The 20,536-nt window shown below is 32.8% G+C and overlaps 2 protein-coding genes across 2 annotated transcripts; both read right to left on the reverse strand.

Moving 5' to 3' along the window:
- Window positions 1-908: 908 nt before the first annotated feature.
- Window positions 909-6,131, reverse strand: LOC123917967 (U5 small nuclear ribonucleoprotein 40 kDa protein). The gene is made up of 7 exons (XM_045969884.1): window positions 5,837-6,131; window positions 5,354-5,753; window positions 4,322-4,478; window positions 3,540-3,584; window positions 2,596-2,755; window positions 2,123-2,493; window positions 909-1,421 (listed from the first exon to the last, which is right to left on the reverse strand). The coding sequence occupies exons 1-7, from the start codon at window positions 5,963-5,965 to the stop codon at window positions 1,100-1,102; spliced, it is 1,584 nt and encodes a 527-aa protein (XP_045825840.1). The 5' UTR covers window positions 5,966-6,131; the 3' UTR covers window positions 909-1,099.
- A 1,720-nt stretch (window positions 6,132-7,851) lies between these two features.
- LOC123917969 (pentatricopeptide repeat-containing protein At5g46100-like) lies at window positions 7,852-12,527 on the reverse strand. The gene is made up of 2 exons (XM_045969886.1): window positions 10,394-12,527; window positions 7,852-8,426 (listed from the first exon to the last, which is right to left on the reverse strand). The coding sequence occupies exon 1, from the start codon at window positions 12,075-12,077 to the stop codon at window positions 10,635-10,637; it is 1,443 nt and encodes a 480-aa protein (XP_045825842.1). The 5' UTR covers window positions 12,078-12,527; the 3' UTR covers window positions 7,852-8,426; window positions 10,394-10,634.
- Window positions 12,528-20,536: the final 8,009 nt, after the last annotated feature.

Below are 20,536 nucleotides of genomic sequence, written 5' to 3' on the forward strand. Positions count from 1 at the left end.
GAGTTTGATGAGCGTGCCTACCAATATAAATTAGTTTTATGCAAAAAATAAATAAATTAATATTACGAATTACTCCCTTCGGACACAATTATAAGTAAAAAACACTTTTTAGGTTCATTAAAAAAATAATGTATCCAGACAATAATATAGATCAAATACATTATTTTTTCAATGAATTTAAAAAATATTTTTTTACTTATAATTGTGTCTAGAGAAAATACAACATAGGAATTGTTTTGTCCGTATGGAAAAAGAAAGTGAAAGAATATTAAGAATGAAAATAAATGGAAAGTATATAAAAAATTATTTCATGATTTATTGGTTGGTATAGATAAAAAGTAAAAGAAAAGAAACATCTTTTTATACTTGTCTATAGATAGATTGAGAGAGATTGATAGCTTAGCCCTGTGTTTCATTTTCCCCCTTGAATTTCTAATGCCCTTGAAAAAAAAATGCTTTCTGTTTACCAAATTTTTTTTGCCTTCGAAAAAATTTCGGTTTCTATTTCCTGAATTTGAACTAGAAAAATTTCAATTTCTACATTCCGAATTTTTTTCAAGGGCAAAATTGGAAATTCGGGGGACAAAAGAAACACGGGGATCAGAGTGATTTCAAGGTCCATGTAACTCTTATTCTTAAGGGTTGTCATGATTCTCATGCCTATAGATTCAATTTTCAGAGTATTCATCATCTGGTTCATATTCCTAGTTCCTACTACACTAAGATAGTTTATCTTACCTTAAAAATATTTGGTAATTGATGATTTTCTCAAAAGACATAATGTATCATCACCTACATGCTTGTCTATTTTTGGTTTAGAGAATCGAACCCAGAACCTCATGCAAACCCCTCACCACGACAAACTTGCTATCGATAGTAGTAAAATGCACTTTGCCAACATATGAGTGAGTAGGCCATACCAAACCAAAATTTCCTAATTTGCAGTTCAAATAAATTTATCCCTTTACTCCGCCAAAAATTACATGTTACAGCTCACAAAATTCCGAAGTTCTAAGTAAAATCAACAATCCTTCCTAAAAAATTTCAAGTAAAATAAGAATTCAATACTCGGCACCAACAAAAGGATGGAGACGGAACACTACTTCTGCAGGGTGTGCAACCCAATGTTGAGATCAGATGATATGGAAATGAGAAGAGGAAGAGACTGAAGCCACAGGGCTCCGAAGACTCGTTTCTGATGAGCTCTTATAGATTGCGAAGGCCTGTTAACATTATATCTTATATCAAATATGTGAATCACAGGATCTGCCGAACCAGATGTTATATAAAGACCATCAGGAGACCAAGCCTGATTTATCAGAGCTGATTGGGATTCACTGCTTTCTTGTTTCCACCCAAAAGCATGAAGTTCTGTCCGCCTCAATCGAATATCAAATAGTCGAAGCTGCTTTTCGTGTGTCCTGATAAAAAGAAAAGCAGATATACTATAAATTTTCAGCAAGCTAAATAATACCAAGGAATGGCAACAGAAGAAAAACTCGGTGTCAAGTGGAAATAGGGTCAACATGGTATTGCTAAGTTCCTATCTCTCTTTTCTTGACAAAATTATGTTCCTACCTTATAGGCAGACTATATCCTGAATTCAATATAGAACAGAAGATATCAACCGATATTTGTTCCTATCTTAAGTAGCTTATGACTTTAAACTATCATTCCAACCAAGAAAATGAATAACAAAACGGAATTTTCAGCCTAAACCATAAAAGTTGAACAGACTCTTATCCTTATACGAAGGGGGTGGATTTGTCATGCAACTACTGAATTATGGGCCAATCACTTCATGTGTTTTATCCATGTTTATAAAGCAGAAGTAAGGCTTTATCCATGTTTATAAAGCAGAAGTAAGGCCCAAATGTCATTGGCATACAAAAAGACAACTACATCCCTACTATTTCAAACATATTTCATGTATGGAAAGGGATAATGTGAGTCTTGAGCAACGAGAAGAATTATTTTGCACTTTGGCAAACAAAGAGTAAAAATAGAAAGAAAAAAACTTCAAATTTGAAGCATGTTTAAATGTCTGCATTCTATGGCAAAGCTTATAGAAATGAGAAACAACAAGTTTAACAAATGAGACATCAAAGTAACTGTAACTTACCCTGTTTGAACCATAAACAAGTTGAAGTCACGCGGATTGGGAACGACACTCATGCATTTACTATCAATCTGATGACTGAAATCTGCTCTTCCCACACCAACATCAAATCCAAATATTCTCCTGTCTGCACCTGCAGATAACACAATCTGCTTCTGCTGCATACCAGCAACACCCATGACAGCAGAAGAATGAAGATTCCTGTGCAATGGTTTTGGCTTCCATTTGTTCTCACCATCCTGCTCACTCCAAAGTATAACAGCATGGTCACTTCCACCAGTTACAAAACATGTATCTTCCCAGGGCATAAAAACAATGCCATTGATAATTCCCTTAAAATGGGGCTTGTCCTCTAAGTATTTCACACGTGCTCCCTGTAAATTACATATAAATTCTGCATATATCAATAACAGTGACAGATAAAAGAAACTCAAACCCAAAAGTTTTAATTTTATGTCAAGGTATGTGAGCCATACCCCTTGTTTATTCAGATCTGTAATTGATACTTGTGAGTCTCCACTATCAGCGGTATATACTGAAAAGAGCCGGTTTCCTTCCGGGTGCCAAGCTATATCTTCTGGCCATCTCTTTTTTTGGGATGCGGAATCAGAAGAATTAAGCAGAGAGGCTCCTGATCTACAAAATAATACAGAGAGGAGAAAGAAAATATGAATCAGATTATATGGGCTGGTCAACTTTACAATATATTAAAGTACATCTATAATGCTCTACACTCCTAAACATCAGTGGTAGAGGAAAGGACCGTCATACAGTCAAATTACAATTAAATGGGAAGAAACAAATGTACACAAGATAACAAAGGACAAAGAAACTTGAAAAGAAAGGAAAAACCAAAATGGAAGTTCAAAGCCATAAAGTTTTCCAAAACAAAACCTCACATTGAGGAAGTAGAAAATTACTAGGATTAAAGGAATAGCCTAGCTCAAGCTCACGAGAGCTTGTATATTCCTATTTCCCTCCCACATCATATAATATGCTTGTAACTAACACTCCTAACTGACAGCATAGATTGTTCTAGAGAGTTCTAAGGGGGATAACCAACTCACATCTGTCAGTTAGTTAGTTAATTAGTTACAACTTACAAGCCATAGGCGAGTTTGTTACAAACATATTATATGATGTGGGAGCCTGGGAGGGACTATACAAGCTCTCATGAGCTTGAGCTAGGCTATTCCTTCAATAAAATTTGATAGAGATAATAGACTGTCAGCAGAAGTGGTAGGAACAACCATAGGGAGTAAACTGAAGACAGATTATGTGTGTGCAAAAACCTGATATGTATTAGAAAGACTCCCATTTCACAATTTTAGATTTAGCATATCTATTTATACCAACATTGTCACATAAATAAGAATAAAAGCTCTGCAAAGTGTCACCGGAAAGATAAATTTGGGCATACCCCCTAGATTGGACTTGCCAAAAGTTGACCACTCCGTCCAAAGCACTGCAGAATTCCAAAAAAGTAGCAATAATCAGACTAAAAGATTATATATATTGCATTATCAGAAGAAACATATATTACAAAAGAGAACAAAAACGACAATTGTTATCGCTCTAACCACTAAAGGTCATGTCGTAAAAAGATATGAACCATCTTTTATGAAATAAACAAACCTTTGTACAAGATTCAATATTTATGTATAAATCTTGATAGAGAAGCACACTCACAAAGCAAGTTGTCAACTAATTTCCTAGCTATAACTTTCTTATATACTCTAGTTCAGGCAAATATTCAAGTAGTTACCGATAAAAGAATCAGAAAGAATCATATTCAAGAGAGATATTAAGACCCCAGAGGCTTTTTCTGTAGCAATCATGTGGATGTTGAATTTTATTCAAATATGCTTTAAAGACCAAAAAGGTAAAATGTTAAATTTCAGAACATCGATGTGAACCTCTCATTCTATCTTGATTGGCAAACTTTATAAGTTGGCCCATACCGATAAAAGTATAAGCCTGGTTATTGATTGATCATATTGCAAATTGCAATTTAACTACAATTGTTCCCTGTTGATAACAGTTGACCCCATACCTTCTGTGGATAAAAACTGGGAGATGAAAAGAGACAGGTAAAAGGAGAATTTAAAAAGGCAGAGATTTAACTATTAATCATTAATAATGAGTAAACTTTCAACAAATCACTGAAAGGCAAGTTTTTTAGAAACAAAATAATCCGATTACCTAGTTGCAAAAATCTGATCATTCACAGGAGACAAAGCAATACTCCGCAATTTCCTCTTGTGCTGACTTGAGATGTGGTTGCTTCCTTGGCAGTGTACCAATTTCACTGTGGAACTCTTACGTATTAAAGGAATCAATTCCTGGTGTTCTTTCTGTTCTGGAAAAAGTGCACAAAAAATTTATGAAGTTCAACTACAACCAAAAGCAACCTTGAGATGAAGTAGCAGCAATATGCCAATAACACACAAAATCCACAGAGCAGCATGTAACCCTACATGCAGTAAATCTACCAACTAAATATACAAAGAGCCAGTTCAGATAAGCTTTCTGAGAAGCTCTTATGGGGGAAAAAGCTACTAAACAACAGTTCAGTTTTTCAAGAACTCACTCATTTAACTTCTGTGTAAACATGTATAAAAGCTCATAAGAAATGTAGCACTAACGCTTCAGATTAAAAGATGTCTAGTGTCTAACAAGTGTTGGTGTCAAGCACAATATCGACACATTTAGTTACTTTAATTAATTCTATTTTTTACAATTATTACCAGTATCTATCTACGCGTCTGTTTGATTTGCAAAAGGTAATTAATGGACAGAACAACACAAGACAGAACAGGACAAATTTTAAGAATAAGGGTTCATTTATCTCGTAAGATGTTTGGTTGACAAAAGATTATTTCAGTATTTTAGACAACACTTGGGACAAAAAGTTGTCATGTGGTTTCGTAAGAGACAAGAATTTCAGTTTTTTCCAGTCTTATGACCCTCGGTTTGTCTAGTCCCAAGAAAAGTTTTAAAATCAAACACAATAGTTATCTTGTCCGCCCCTTATTTTTTTAGCAGATAAAAAATACCCTACATGTTAGTGTCATAAACAGAATAGAAAAATCTATAGCCATAAATAAATAAAAACAAAGAAACAATCAAATCAAACCCTAATAATAACATTTCTCATCCCATAATAAAAAGCACACGACGTGCCTAACCCTAATACCTATAGTCTCTATAGTCTAGTAATTATAAATGTCTTACCAAATTTTCTTTTGATCCCTTTATCCTTAACTTCAACATTGTGTTGCTCTCGACGAGCCTTATCAGATTTTCCAGCACTAACTGAAGTAGAAGAAACCGGTGGAGTAACTGTTTCAGAACAAGAAGCTCTGGCAGCAGCAGCAGGAGGCCGCGAAACCTTAGGAGTAACAACAGGAATAACAAGTGCAGGTTTATTACTTTTGTAAGTTCGCTCATTCCTATCAATAATAGGACTATTTGATCTAGGCTCTGTTTTCACAGCTACAATTCCATTATTATTATTATCATTATTATCAGAATTTGTTAATTTTTTAGTTGTAGATTGAACTGGATTAGTTTGACCTCGAAGACGAGCCAATTTCAATTCTGTATCTTTAAGCCTCTTTTCCGCTTCATCAAGCTGCATATATTAATCACACAAACTTTATAATAACAATAATTAATGGAAATGAAAATGAAAATTAGGGAATGAATGAATGAGACCTGATTTTTGTAATAAGCGAGACGTTTACGGAGATTGTTAACTTCGCAGGTACGGTGTTCGATTAAAGCGACTAATGCTTCTTCTTGTTCTTCTCTGCTTGTGCTTCCGTTATCTTCTTCTTCTGCCATTTTTTGTTGTTGTTAATCGATCATTTCATGAGTCGAGTGTTTTTTTCGCTTTGTCTAAAACCTCGCTTTCTTGTCTTAGGCGCACGGTGTAGCGGAATTGGGCTTCGCCAATGTTTTTTTCGTTGCTATTTTGAAGAAAATCAAAAGTTGTATTTCTTTGGATTTATATTATCTTCTTTTTTAAAAAGGAGCTTTATATCTTCTTTTTTGGAGTATCAGTTTGCTAATTGCTAATAATTTCAATATTAATTACTTCATTTTTCTTAATTATGTTTAGGTCTCGCTATCTGGTTTCTCGTAGGGATGGCAAAAAAATCCAAACCCGAGAGACCCACCCGAACTCAAACCCAAGTCAATGGGCGAAACCCGATTTGACTGGGTTTGGGTTTGGGTTCGGGTGACACCCGATAATATGGGTGTGAGTTTGGTATCAGTCAAACCCACACCCGAAACCCATACACCCACCCGAAATATTTTATAATTACCTAATTACTCCCATAGTCTCCCTCAATTTCCTTGGAAGACCTTAAATTTTAGTTGTAATTTAATTTCTTGAAAATCTATGTAATTTAATTTTGGGTGAGACTTTTTAGAAATTGTCTTAAAAAAAATGTTTATTTTGAAAGTTAAATATTTTAATTTTTAATAATGTATTGATTTAACATATTTTTATAAAATTTTACTATTTAAAATTTTAAAAAGTGCTCGAGAAATACTAGTTAGCATTTTCTATTATATTTTACGGTTATCGTTTTAAAAAATCAAAATACTCCATCCGTTTCAAATTACTTGACTTTTTAGAAAATTTTATTTTTTTCAAATTACTTGTCTTTTTGATAATTTATGTTATATTTTGTCTATTATACCTTCCTTATTTTAAATCTTTTTATTGTATTTTTTTTTTACTAAATTTCTTTGTATAATTTGTTTATTGTTTTTGTTTTGATTTTTTCTTTGGAAAGAGAAAGTGTGTGCATATAAAAAAAAATATTGGTGAATTAAAATAAGAATATATAAAATAAGAATATAATAGAAAAATAAGATGCAAAAATACACTTTCTTAATTTCTTGTTTTTTTTCTTTCTAAAAAGTCGATTAATTTGAAACGGATGGAGTAATGAATAATCATACTACTCTAAGACAATGAAAGTTACACTCATTTTTATTTATGATTATGATTAGAAATAGTTGGACTCCAACTAAGATATTGAATTCAAGTAGTTAATGAACACCTCCTATGACGGATCATTCGGAAGAATCCAAGCTCGATTTATGGTGGAAACAAGTTTTTCTAATCTCGCGACCGAACTCTCTATTATTGAAATCTATTCTCCTGAGAATCAGAGGGTTTCAAAGTGTCGGGACGGAAGTTGCCCTTGGTGTCCATAACATAGGGAGTCATAAGAGATTGTTTTGTAAATGTAATTTTGCGATAGCGGTTTGGTATGCAATTCACAAATGGTGCAACCACGATCTTTTCTCTCTTTTAAGTCATTTACATCTAGCCTAGGTGAAAAGAGATGGAAGATAAGCCTTCGTATGTCTTGGCACTAGACGATTTGAGCTACTCGGCGGGCGAGAAATGGTCTTATCTTTTCTTCTCAAACTCCAAGTATTTGAAGAGGTTGTGAAAGCAATCAAATATGTCTCCTTGAATTGGCTCTTGGCTTTGAAGTTGGGTGCAGTGTTTGTTAGCTATTGTACAGTTAGATAGGGATTTTTTTTGTCCTAGTAGCTTGTTCTATGGACTGGCGCTCAATTCATCCACACGCTTTTAGTAGAATATTATTCGTATTTTTGTTCACGTTAACTAAATATTTATCTTTGCCCTTCGAAGTTCAAATGACAAAGCTTATACATAAACAAAGTGAAAATTAGGCGGCATTTTGTGTCTAGTTTTCTATAGGCATTAAGTTTAGACTTACAAGGGTTATTTCATTCTTGAATTTTAGAATATGTTCAAACAACAAAAGTTAGTGAAAAGATTGATGTGCCGGAGGAGTTGTCCTATTGGAACTAACAACTGGTATGGAGACCAACACTCGTCTCTTTCGAAGTGGGTGTGGCGTCAAATTTTGTTGAAAGCAATGTCGAAGAGTTGCTAGACAAAGATGTGATGAAAGCTCGTTACTTGGATGAAATGTGCACAGTTTTCAAACTTAAGAGTCATGTGTGCTGCAACGTTGCCTTATAGTAGGCCTTCCATGAAAGAAGTCATGCACAGACATTGCTTAGCTTTGCAGAATCATTGCTTAGCTTTTCACATGTCAATTCCAATACTAGACTAGAGATAAGACATTCAAGTTAAGAGAAAACCGAAAGCTCTGTTTTCACTTTCAATATTGAGAAGCTATCTACAAAAGAATTTTGTATTTATCAGATACAAATGATTTTGCCTTCATTTTCGGTTTTCCATCACTTCCCGGAGACATGCACTTCACCCCGATGACAGTAGACAAACCTGCACAAATAAAAGATTAGTTGTTTAATCGTAGTATTGACTTAGCTAAAGATCTAGTGTAATGACATATCTACCCCCATCAACAAATAAAAGATTAGGCCAAATTTCTAAATATAACAAAGTACTATGATTGTAATCACTCTCGTGTACACGGTCATACACCATTCTTCCCCCTTTCCAATATTCCAAAGGCTTTGTCCGGAACCTGGTGCTTCTCCTTACACCAGACTCCCATGATGTACCAGCATTTGGTAAGATAGAGTAAGAATACTGAATATATATATATAATGAATGAGATAAATGGGAAGTACAAACCTGCAAGGCTCTTCCTCTGCTGAAGTTTCTTACCTTTAGACTCTTTTTGTGCACATAATTTAACTCTTTTCTAATTCTCTCTTCTTTAACTCTCTTGTTTCTCTCAAACCAAACAAAGGCTAAGGGCTTGTGGGTCATTGATGGATCAACCAAACTTCCACCTCAAGTTGCTGCAAAATATCGCATACAGTTTATAGATTTCATACATGTGGTGATGTCAATTTTGGTATTTGCAGCAATTGCATTGTTTGATCAGAATGTGGTGAATTGTTTTTTTTCAGAACCATCAAATGAGATACAGGAAATACTCACTGTGTTGCCTGTGACAATTGGTGTTTTTTGCAGCATGCTTTTTGTTGCTTTTCCTACTGAGAGACATGGAATTGGTTTCCCCCTTTCAACAAGTTAATAATTGAGATTGTTTTTACGTTCATGGTTATATCCGATTTCAATGATTTATTTGACTAATTGTGTTGGGAACAGATTATATATATTCAATCCAAGTGCATTATGTTATAAAATTAACCTGTAAATACTTTGCAAATACAAGGCAAGACACCCTACAATGGGCCCATCTTTGTAAGTTATAACACCATATTTCAATACCTTCTAATGTTATATTAAACCAGGACGAAAACTAGCAACTAGCACCAGAAAGATTTCCTTTCTAATCCATTGTTAATTATCTTGAACATGAAAGTAATACTTTTACTCTTTTTTTCTTCTTCTTTTATATGTGGAATTGATCGCTTTCGAAACTCTTAAAACTGATAATCGCCTCAATCAATTAGGATTATAGTCTTATTGATCACCTCTGCTTGATTAAAATTAAAATTTAGACCAGGTTTACGTCTGAAGTAATGCTACACAACCAAAAACACTTGACAGAATTCAACAAGAATTTGTGAATATTCAAGGATAAGAAGTTAGTGGTCAAGAGTCAAGACCACTCCTGTATCCAAAAGTCAATTATAATGCCAACTCATTTTGATTACCTGGCTATCTAGTATTTTTCCTGTTGTGTAACATAAGTTTATAGTATTAAATTAAAGTACTATTGTCAGAGAATACATTTTGACGCAGAAACCTAGGAACCACCAAACCAAGTTATTTGAATTTTTTCTGGGGAAAAAAGATGGTCATCCCATAGCAAAAACCTGGGAACTATGAACCAGCTATTTGAACTTTTCCAATGTACTGAATCTAAAAGACAGATATACATGTTGAAGAATCACAACGATATACATGTTTCCAGGAGAGATGTAAAGTTTCCCAATATCCCCCAACTGAAAATTTCAGCATTGGCTAATCATGATCCACTAACACAAACAGACATGATGTGTCAAAAATACAATCTATTTACTTAGCAATCTACAAATTTACATTATCTAGCAAGAATTTTGAACTTCTCAATTTTTGTCGTAACAGATAAAACAGAACATTAGAATCCTGTTAAAGTATAGTGCGAATTCAGAATTAAGAAAATTAAGAATCTCAACAAAAATGTTAATTGTGGCACTAAGAAAAGAATGCAATATACTTACAATTTTTGGCCAGATTTATGGAACTGACTTAGGAACAAGTTTTGTAGAGAAAAGAAAATAACCAGCATGTAATGATGGGTTTGGTCAAAACAAAGGAGTTTTAATTACCTGTGTTTACCTTTACCCAGTAGACCAGAACCCTGGAAAATCATTTTCCAACAAGTATTTGCCTCATTAAAATTTCAAAAGAAGTTGGGCAAGAACCAAGAAGTATTAAGTCAGCCTCCGATTGCGCACAGCAAATCTACGTCACAGTTTGAACCTTTATCCTTGATCATGGAAGCAATGATCCCCAGAGAAAGTCCACACATTAGTACATTCCATTTTCTCTCATCCGGACTAACCAACTTCAATTCTCAGCTTCAACAAATTTCTGCTTCAGCTCAGCCAGCAATAGCTCAGTGGCTTCTCTCACTTTTTTCCGATCCCAAAGTCCACACATTAATACATTCCATATTCCCTCATCTGGAATGCAGCCATCTAGTATCATCTCGTCCAAAATCCGACCAGCTTTGTTCAGGTCTCCTCTCTTGCAAAAGCATTTGACTAAACAGTCAAAAGTGCCAATCTCAACAGATATGCCTCTAGTACGCATACTGAGATACAATTGGAATGCGCGAGGTGGATCAATATTATTACCAAGACCTTGGACCACCATGTTATGCATTCTGACATGAAAACTCCAACTTGCTCGATTAGGTGAGATACCACCACTAAGAACCATCTCATCAATGAAGTTTGCAGCTTCTTGATAGCTGCTTTCTGCACAGAGACCACTTATGATTCTCCCGTACATCCCTGCATTTGGTTTCAATCCTTGAAGCCTCATCCTATCAAGAATCTCAACAGCTTCTCTATGCTTTCCTTCTTTACACAGTCCATCGATTAAAGTACTATAAGTGACCATGTTAGGCGAATGACGTCTTCTAACCATCACTTCTAACAACTCCATTGCTTGTGATGACTGTCCACATTTACAAAAACCATCCATCAAAGAACTGTAAGTAAAAACATTTGGCTCAATACCATTTCTTATCATCTCTTCAAGCAATTCTATAGCTTCATCCAAATTATTAGATTGACACAAGCCATGTATCAAACTAGTATAGCTAACAACAGACGGCGACAAACCTTTCTCCCCCATCTCATCCAACAGTTCCTTTGCCTGACTGATTTTTCCAAGCTTGCACAACCCATTAATCAATGTACCATATGTATAGGAATCAGGCTGGCATCCACGATTGGGCATTTCACGAAATATCCGGAAAGCAGACTCAACAGTTTCCTTGTTTTTGCACAGTGCCTTGATCAAAATATTGAGGGAAACAACACTCGGCGGAATGCCCTTTTCTCGCATCTCCTTATAAAAACCAATAGCCCTTTTCACATAGTTTTCCTCCACGAGAATATCAAATATTGTAAGGTAAGACTTTTGTGTGGGCCTAAGCTGAAATTTTTCCATTTTATGGAAAACCCTAATGGCATCAAGCGGCCTATGCACACGTCCATAACCTCTGCATATAGTTAAAAATATGTCCTCAGTAACCTCACAATCTTCTTGCTTCATTCTCTCCAACATTCCTTCTGCTGGCCTAAACTGGTTCACAGAAACTAGCCTATAGATCATTGCACCAAAAGTTTTGTGATCATGACGAAATCCATTTTTATACTCATCAGTTGCTGAATCAAACATAACGACAGCTTTGTTTATATCCTTTTCTGCTTTTATTAGCTGTTCAACTAATGAATTTGTAATTTGCTTCGGCCACTTAAACAAAGTTTTACTAGCCATAATCTTTAAAAAATCTTAAAAAAGTGACAGATTTTGGAAAGTTGAATACAATACTAGTTGATCATAACAAACATCTTGATTCAATAGCAAGCATAGAAATATGAGTGGAACAAACTACACTGAATCCGGAGGAACAATCAATGGTAAGTGTTAAATCAGGTTGTGGGCAATGTTAGAGTTAGATTTAGAGTTTGAGACTTGGGTGAAGCATTTCATCAAATGGGTGTCAGGCAAAATGAAACTGCTGAACAATGTTATCAGAAATTGAATTGAAAGATAGTGAATTGTAAGTGAAGGTGAGGAATGAAATGGAAAAAGGAGTTGTGAGAGAGTTACCATGGATCAGAGATGGTTGTGGATGGCGACAATATCGTTGGAGGATGGATGATGGAAGGGAAAGAGAGAAAGACATGCGAGAGGGTTTTCAGCACCAACATATTTGTTTTTAAAACTTTTTTAGTCAATACTCAATAGATTTTATTTAATTAATTATCAAATTAAAAGTATAGTAAATCAAATCTCATATAATTTTCAGATCCAAAAAATCTCATATTGTTATGAATAATATAGATGTGGATGTCCATTAGTCTAGGCCCATATTCTTGGCCCATGTAATCTCCTATATATATGACTATCTAGCACGATAGTCTCTCCTCTTTCAAAAAAAAAGGTATATCAACAATGGGAATTGACAATTTTATTTTATGTATGAATTTTTTTTTATTCTATTTTTTCAGATCATTTTGTTCTTCTCGTTTTTTTATATTAATTCACAAACCTACGATCCAGAAGTATCGTGGTGATATGAATCCTGAAGATTCATAGTGTGATGAAATTTTAAAATATGAATCCTGAAGATTCATAGTGTGATGAAATTTTAAAATATGAATCCTGAAGATTCATAGTGTGATGAAATTTTAAAATATGAATCCTGAAGATTCATAAGCATACGCTTATAAAAGTAACTTAAAATATCTTTTAAAATATGAATCCTGAAGATTCATAGATATAATATGATGAAATTTTAAAATATGAATCCCGAAGATTCATAGATATAAGTAAAATCAATATCTTGTTAATCTTTTAGAAGAATTCAAAAACATCAATCCCTGAAGGATTGGATAAATAATTGATTTGATTTGTTATACAATTCTTGAACAATTTAAGAATCAATTTTTATTCTCCATAATTCTTGAAGAATGCATTACGGATACATCTATGAAGGATCATACAATTAGATCTATTATATAGTTCTCAAAGAACTTAAAAATTCAAATTTTGTCCTCCATGAAATCTTGATGAATTCAATTGTGACACATCCCTGAAGGATGTACAAAATAATTGATAAGATCTATTATAGAGGTTTTGAAGAACTTATGAATGATTCAATATATATGCATCCTAAAGGATTGTACAAAAAAAAAAAAAAAAGATTATTCTTACATTATAAAGATATTATATAGTTCTTGAAGAACTTCCTATAAATTATTTCCTTATGAATTCCGGAAGAATTCAATATACATGCATCCCTGAAGGATGACTTTATCAATTTATAATTTTCATTGGATTTATTTATTTATTTACTGTAATAATAATAAAATCAAACTAAACATACATATATCATGCCCCATTTTTTTAGAATACTTCATGTATGTTGCTCATAATCTATACATATTATGTTAGAATTTTTAGTTAAAAAAAAAAAAAAAAAAAAAAAGTACAATCATATGCTAATTTACGTTACCTATTCTATGCATATGCCAATTTTTTTTTCAATAACTTACTAATTAATATATGTTACATTATAATTATTATTATAGGTTACATTATAATTATTATTAATTTCATTATGTTACTATTTAATTTGCATTATAAACTTTTATGTTACATTATATTAATATTAATAAAGATAATTGGAATTTTTTATTTGACTGTGTTTACTATGTTTATCTAATTATTTGCTTAATTTTATTATTTGATGATAGTATATATCAATGATAAATGAATGAAAAAATCATTCCCAGAAGTGAATGAAATCCGATCCACTGATGTTACTCCATTCCCAAAAGTGAATGTAGTAACACACGATTACCATGAAAAAAAATTGTGGTCATGGTAATAGTCATGACCGTGTTAATTTTAAAATTAAAGTGGGCAAATTAGTTCCCGAAGAACTAAAGAAGAAAAAGGGAAAATCCAATTGAATGCACAAGGAATAAATTATTCATAATCATTATGAAGATCACTTGTGATATAGTTCTTGAAGAACTAATGCTTTAATAATAATGATCTCCGATGGATTACTCAAAGAATATGGATTTCCCGAACCATTGTTAATGAAAAATTATTTGTATAGTTTTTGAAGAACTTAAAATTCAATATTAAAGCATTTCTTGTAGTATCGCTCAAGAACAATTTTTCATAATCAATATTTATGAATATTGGTGGTATAATTCTTGAAGAACTAATATTTTAATATAATATCCCTAAATATATAGTTCTTGAATAAGCAAAAATTTAATATCAAGTATTCTAGAAGGATTGAAAAATTGTAATTTTCCATAGCCATTGTTGATAGAGATATATTGTTAAGTTCCTGAAGAACTTATAAAATTTTACAACATGATTACAATCTATATGATATATTTGAACTTGGTATAAGATAGACCAAAATTAAAGGAAATCAATAGAAAAATTATTTATGTCTCTTGAATATGCTCTTGAAGTAGCAACTTTGAAGAAAAAAAAAAAGTTCAAGAATATTTTGTATATCCATTGTTGTACATACATTGGATGGATATTATTGATATATTAAACTCATGATTGAATGCATGGTTCATACGTTTTTTTTTCTCTCATAATAATGATTATTCTTTGCTCTTAAAAAAAAAAATATTATTATTCTTTGCAAACATAAACTGACTTTAATTATTCGGTTACATATTTAAATCAATTGATTGATTTGAATTTTAAAATCTTTTAATTGTTACTATATTTTAATTTCTAATTCTACTGAAATCCACATAAGCATTATTTTGTTATACTTTATTTTTACTCTCTTAATTCTCATACAAATAAATTATTACTATTTTTTTTATTGTGTTCCACCGAAAAGATTTTTTTTGTAGAAACATATTTGTTTAGCTTGAAAATATTCATTGATTCTACTATTCATGAAAAATTAAATTTTATATTTGGTAGTACGAAAATTATTGAAGGCTCCAGAAGAGTCATTGCATTGTTATATCGAGAAACGAAGTTGCACTTTGCTAATGTATTTTATATTTTAAGTCTTAAAGAAATTTGTTACCGAAGGATATTCACATAAATGAATATCATATTGAAACAAGAAACGACGGAGATATTTTATCTCTATATTACGAGACATATTATCAACTTTTGTCTCTAGTTTGTGGTGTACTTATGATATTAGTGCAACTTAAGCACATGTTCAAGTAAACCAGAAGTTTACAAATAAATCATATTATTTTTGTCATTGGCAAGATCAGTTGGGTCATTTCTGGTCTATTAAGATGCGAAAAAATTTCTATGGATATGTATTGAATGGCCAGAAGTTCATTCAATCTAACACTTTTTGTGTATTACTAGTTCCCGAAGAAAATTGATAAATTTAGTAAACGAGCGTCTCTTATTTTATATATAAGGTGATATTTATAAATCAATACACCGATCATGTGGACCAATTAAATTTCTATAATTTTAATTGATGCATCAACTAAATGGTCACATGTATGTTAGTTATCAACTCACAACCAAAAGTTTGTGATATATATATATATATAAAATTCTAGAAAGTATTTGATAAGTATCATATGTTAATTGAAATTTATTCCGAACATCTTGTAGCATATGTTCATACAAACAAAAATAATAATGGACTTGAAGATCCATTCTTTAGACGTCTAAAGTTAATTACATGGTCGATACTTATGAGATCAATACTTCTAAGTTCTATTTTATATTTTGGGAACATTTAAATATATATGTTGAGATATTGATTCGCTTAAGCCAATATGTTATTATACAAAAGTCTTCCCCTTAACTTGCAATTAAGTTTAGTTTTATAATCTAATATTTTTCATATAAGCATTTTTGGATGTGTTGGTATGTTCCAATTGCTCCAATATAATGCAATACGATGAATTATTAAAGAATATTGGGAAAATATATTTGATATGACTCTTCGTCCCTTATAAATTATATTGAGCCAATAATTATGGACTTGTTTATAGCCCAGAAGGAAAATATTCAAGTGATGATGAATTAGTTTTCCCAATATTAGGGGGAGGGAATAAGCAGCTGAAAAATATGAACCAGAAGTTCAAATGAATCACTTGAAATAAATAGTTATTATTATCTCATCTTGATCCTCATATAAAATAGATTGAACCAGATGTTCAAAAGATATATCATTTGCAAAGTTTATGAAATCAACTATCAGCTGCTAATGCTCCAATCAAAATGGATGTCCCTGTTGGACAATCTTATATTGCAAATGAATTTTAACCACTCTGTAGCGTGGTAGGTCGGTCGGTTCCAAAGATAAAAATCCTCAAATAAGAAAATGAGCTAAAAAGAAAGATGACCCAAGTGAGGATATAAAAAGATTATTTGACATAATTAATTTTCTAGTTCCATAAGAACTTATCAGGTACCTGAAATTTATGAAAATAAAGAGATCTCGACAAATTATGTCATGAATGGAATCCGATGAAACCGAAAGAAAATCAACGTTGACGGTTTTTATTTATATAATATAGCGCTATATATGATAAGAAATAATGAGGATCATAAATCAAAGTCTATTAAGGATTATAGACAATGAAATGATTGACTAAATAGATAGACGTAACTAGCTTTGCAAAGCGGAACGTTTTTGGACCAATAGTCCATTCCATCTGCAGATGGAAATAATTCGATATGAATAAATTTTCAAGAGAAAAAATAATGAAAATCAAATATTTAGAGTTTGAATTGTTATTCAAGTATATTTGATAAATGTCTATCTTTTATTTTCAATAAGCATATTCACCTAAAGTGAATTTCAAAACTTCTTTGTAATTAATTAAGTTGAGTAGCATATGAAATACTCAATTTATGTGAAATATGTGTTTCAACGTATTTGACTGGCTCACTGGATAATGATGATTATATGAAAAATCCCAGAAGGATTTAATTTTCGTAAGACACATATATATTGGATAGATGACTTAATAAACATGAATAAGTCTCCTTATATACTCGAACAACATCTATATGCATGTTGTATAATATTCCTGTTGAATATTTCCAAGTGAGAAATATGAAAATGACAATTTGTTCATTTTAAGAAAATATTTGGCAATGAATTTGATATATTTAAGATTTATGTCGATGATAAAAATATGATCAAGAGACTCCTGAAGAGCTTGAGATATTGTCATTTCTTACAAAATAAGTATTTGAAGAATATTTTGTGAATCATGAAGTTTATATACAGAAGGTTCTAAAATGATTCTATATGAAAGATAAAATCATTTTCGTTTTGTAAGATCACCGATGTAAACAAATGTCATTTTAGAGTTCGAGTAAATGATGAAGAACTATAATAACAATCTCATGAAATAAAATGATGCGGAAAGTTTAGCACTATATGAAATAGATCAAGAATGTGATTTGTTTTGAAGTACGCTATTCACCAGATACAAGGGGTTGTGATTTTTCTTATAAAGGGTTTTTGCTACAATTCAACATGAAGATCATATCACAAACACTGCTAATTTGAAGAATATAATAACGAAGATATAAGATTGTCAACACGTCATCACCAATCGTCAAAGCTTTGGAGCAACTAATATTGAAGATTATTTGACATTTTTCTTCTTAGATATATTTGTATTTATCAGGGGGAGATATAAATATGTTATGCACTCTTTTTTCCCTTCACCATGGTTTTATCCCACTGGGTTTTCCTGGTAAGGTTTTTAATGAGGCAGTTCACACACAAAAGACTATGTACTCTTTTCCCTTCACTAGGATTTTTTCCCGATAGGTTTTTTTCTAGTAAGGTTTTAATGAGGCATATCATCGATGGACATCCAAGGGGGAGTGTTATGAATAATATAGATGTGGATGTCCATTAGTCTAGGCCCATATTCTTGGCCCATGTAATCTCCTATATATATGACTATCTTACAATGTAAAAGGCACACCTTGAATAGAACAATACAAGAGTTTATTCTCTCTTCTCTTTCTCTCCTTCATCTCTTCTTCTCTATTCTTGTTATTCTCTAAGAATAGTTCATAACACATATAATTTATTTTTTTTTAATTTCAATTTTCAAATTTTTTCATTCATAAATCTCAATAGAGACAAGACATCACCTTTCATAAATTCAAAAGTTTAATTGATATACAAATAATTAGGCATCGTAAAATTATTTCACACGTCTAAGTAACACCTTGGAAAAAACAATAATATAGTCGAGTTCAATACATTAATACAGACATCGTCCAAATCTTCTCTTTTTTAAATATTATCTCCTCGTGAAACATTAATTTCGCCTCATTTGTTTCTTCATTGTTCTTTTTAGAGCTGTCAAAACGGACGGCCCGGCCAATTTCGGCCCGGCCCGGTCGGGCTTCGGGCTTCGTCGGGCAGGGCTAAAAAGCCCGGATAAAAAACGGGCTACCAAAAATAGTGCCCGAGCCCAGCCCGGTACGGGTAGTCGGGCTTTCGGGCCGGCCCGGTTTATTTTTTATTTATTTTTTCTTTAACTTCTAGTGTTCAAATTCAACTATATAAATAACATTAATAATTCTCGCGCGTCCTATTTTTTACTCATCCGCTATATATATATATATATATATATATATATATATATATATATATATATATATATATATATATATATATATATATATATATATATATATATATATATATATATATATATATATAATTCTCGCGCGCCGTATTTTTATTCATCCCCTATCTACGAGTTTCTCGCGCGCCCTATTTTTACTCATCCACTACCTACGAGTTTCTCGCGCCCTATTTTTACGCATCCGCTACTTACGAGTTTCTCGCGCGTCATATTTTTACTCATCCGCTACCTAGGACTTTCTCGCGCGCCCTATTTTTACTCATCCGCTACTACGAGTTTCTCGCGCGCCCTATTTTTATTCATCCACTACGTACGAGTTTCTCGCGCGCCATATTTTTACTCATCCACTACCTACGAGTTTCTCGCGCCCTATTTTTACGCATCCGCTACTTACGAGTTTCTCGCGCATCATATTTTTACTCATCCGCTACCTACGACTTTCTCGCGCGCCCTATTTTTACTCATCCGCTACGTACGAGTTTCTCGCGCGCCCTATTTTTACTCATCCGCTACCTACGAGTTTCTTGGGTGCCCTATTTTTACTCCTGCTACTTAAGTAGCGGACGGTGTTTTATAATTTATATTAGAAAGTAATTTCAAATCATCCAAAACAAATTATTTATATTTATTTATTTTTTTAATTTAATTTTTTCGGGCTTGCGGGCCGCCCGCGGCCCATTCGGGCTAGCCCATATTTTGATCGGCCTTTGTCGGGGCGGGCTAAAAAGCCCGGAAATAATTCGGGCTAGGATTTTCAAAGCCCGGGAAAAAATCGGGCTTGGCGGGACGGCCCATTCAGGCTAGCCCATTTTGACAGCTCTAGTTCTTTTGTTGCTATATCTTAGTCCTGACTGTCCACTATATATAAGCTTCATAGACATTAATCTGATCTCTCTTACCGGCCTGCTTCAAATTGTTCATGCTTCTTCCAATAGTCAAGTTAAAGACATTGCATTAGCCTCCATTATTTTCTCTCTAAATGCTATTTGGGTTGCTCGCAATTAGGTCTGTTTTCATAATGTCCTTGTTCCTTTTCATCAATCTTGCTCTTATATTTCTGCTTCAGTTCAAATGGTCGGAAACTTGTCTAAGGGTATTATATCCAATTGTATTCTTGACTTTCAAGCTTTAAACGAGTTTAATATTGTCAGTCATCTTGGTCCTGCTCCGAAGATTCAAGAGTTTATTTGGTCTTTTCCTCCGACTGGTTGGATAAAAGCTAATACTAATGGTGCAGTGAGGAGTTCTCTGAGCCATGCCTCAGTTTGAGGCATTTTTCGTGACTCAAGTGGAGGAATGAAAGGTTGTTTTAGCTTGTATCTGGGTATTCAATCTTCTCTTTTTGCTGAAGTAATCGCAATTATGCATGCTATTGAAATTACTCATCAAAATTTTGGCATAATTTTTTGTTGTAATGCGACTCCAAATTAGTGGTGGATGCCTTCAATAATCACCATATAATTCCTTGGAAACTTAGGAATCGTTGGTATAATTGTATTTATTACTGCTCTCTTATGAACTTTAGAATTTCTCATATTTTCAGGGAAGGAAATTGTGGTGCTCGCAAATTTT

Source organism: Trifolium pratense, linkage group LG3 (genome assembly GCF_020283565.1).
Source record: "Trifolium pratense cultivar HEN17-A07 linkage group LG3, ARS_RC_1.1, whole genome shotgun sequence".
Classification (NCBI taxonomy): Eukaryota; Viridiplantae; Streptophyta; class Magnoliopsida; order Fabales; family Fabaceae; genus Trifolium; species Trifolium pratense.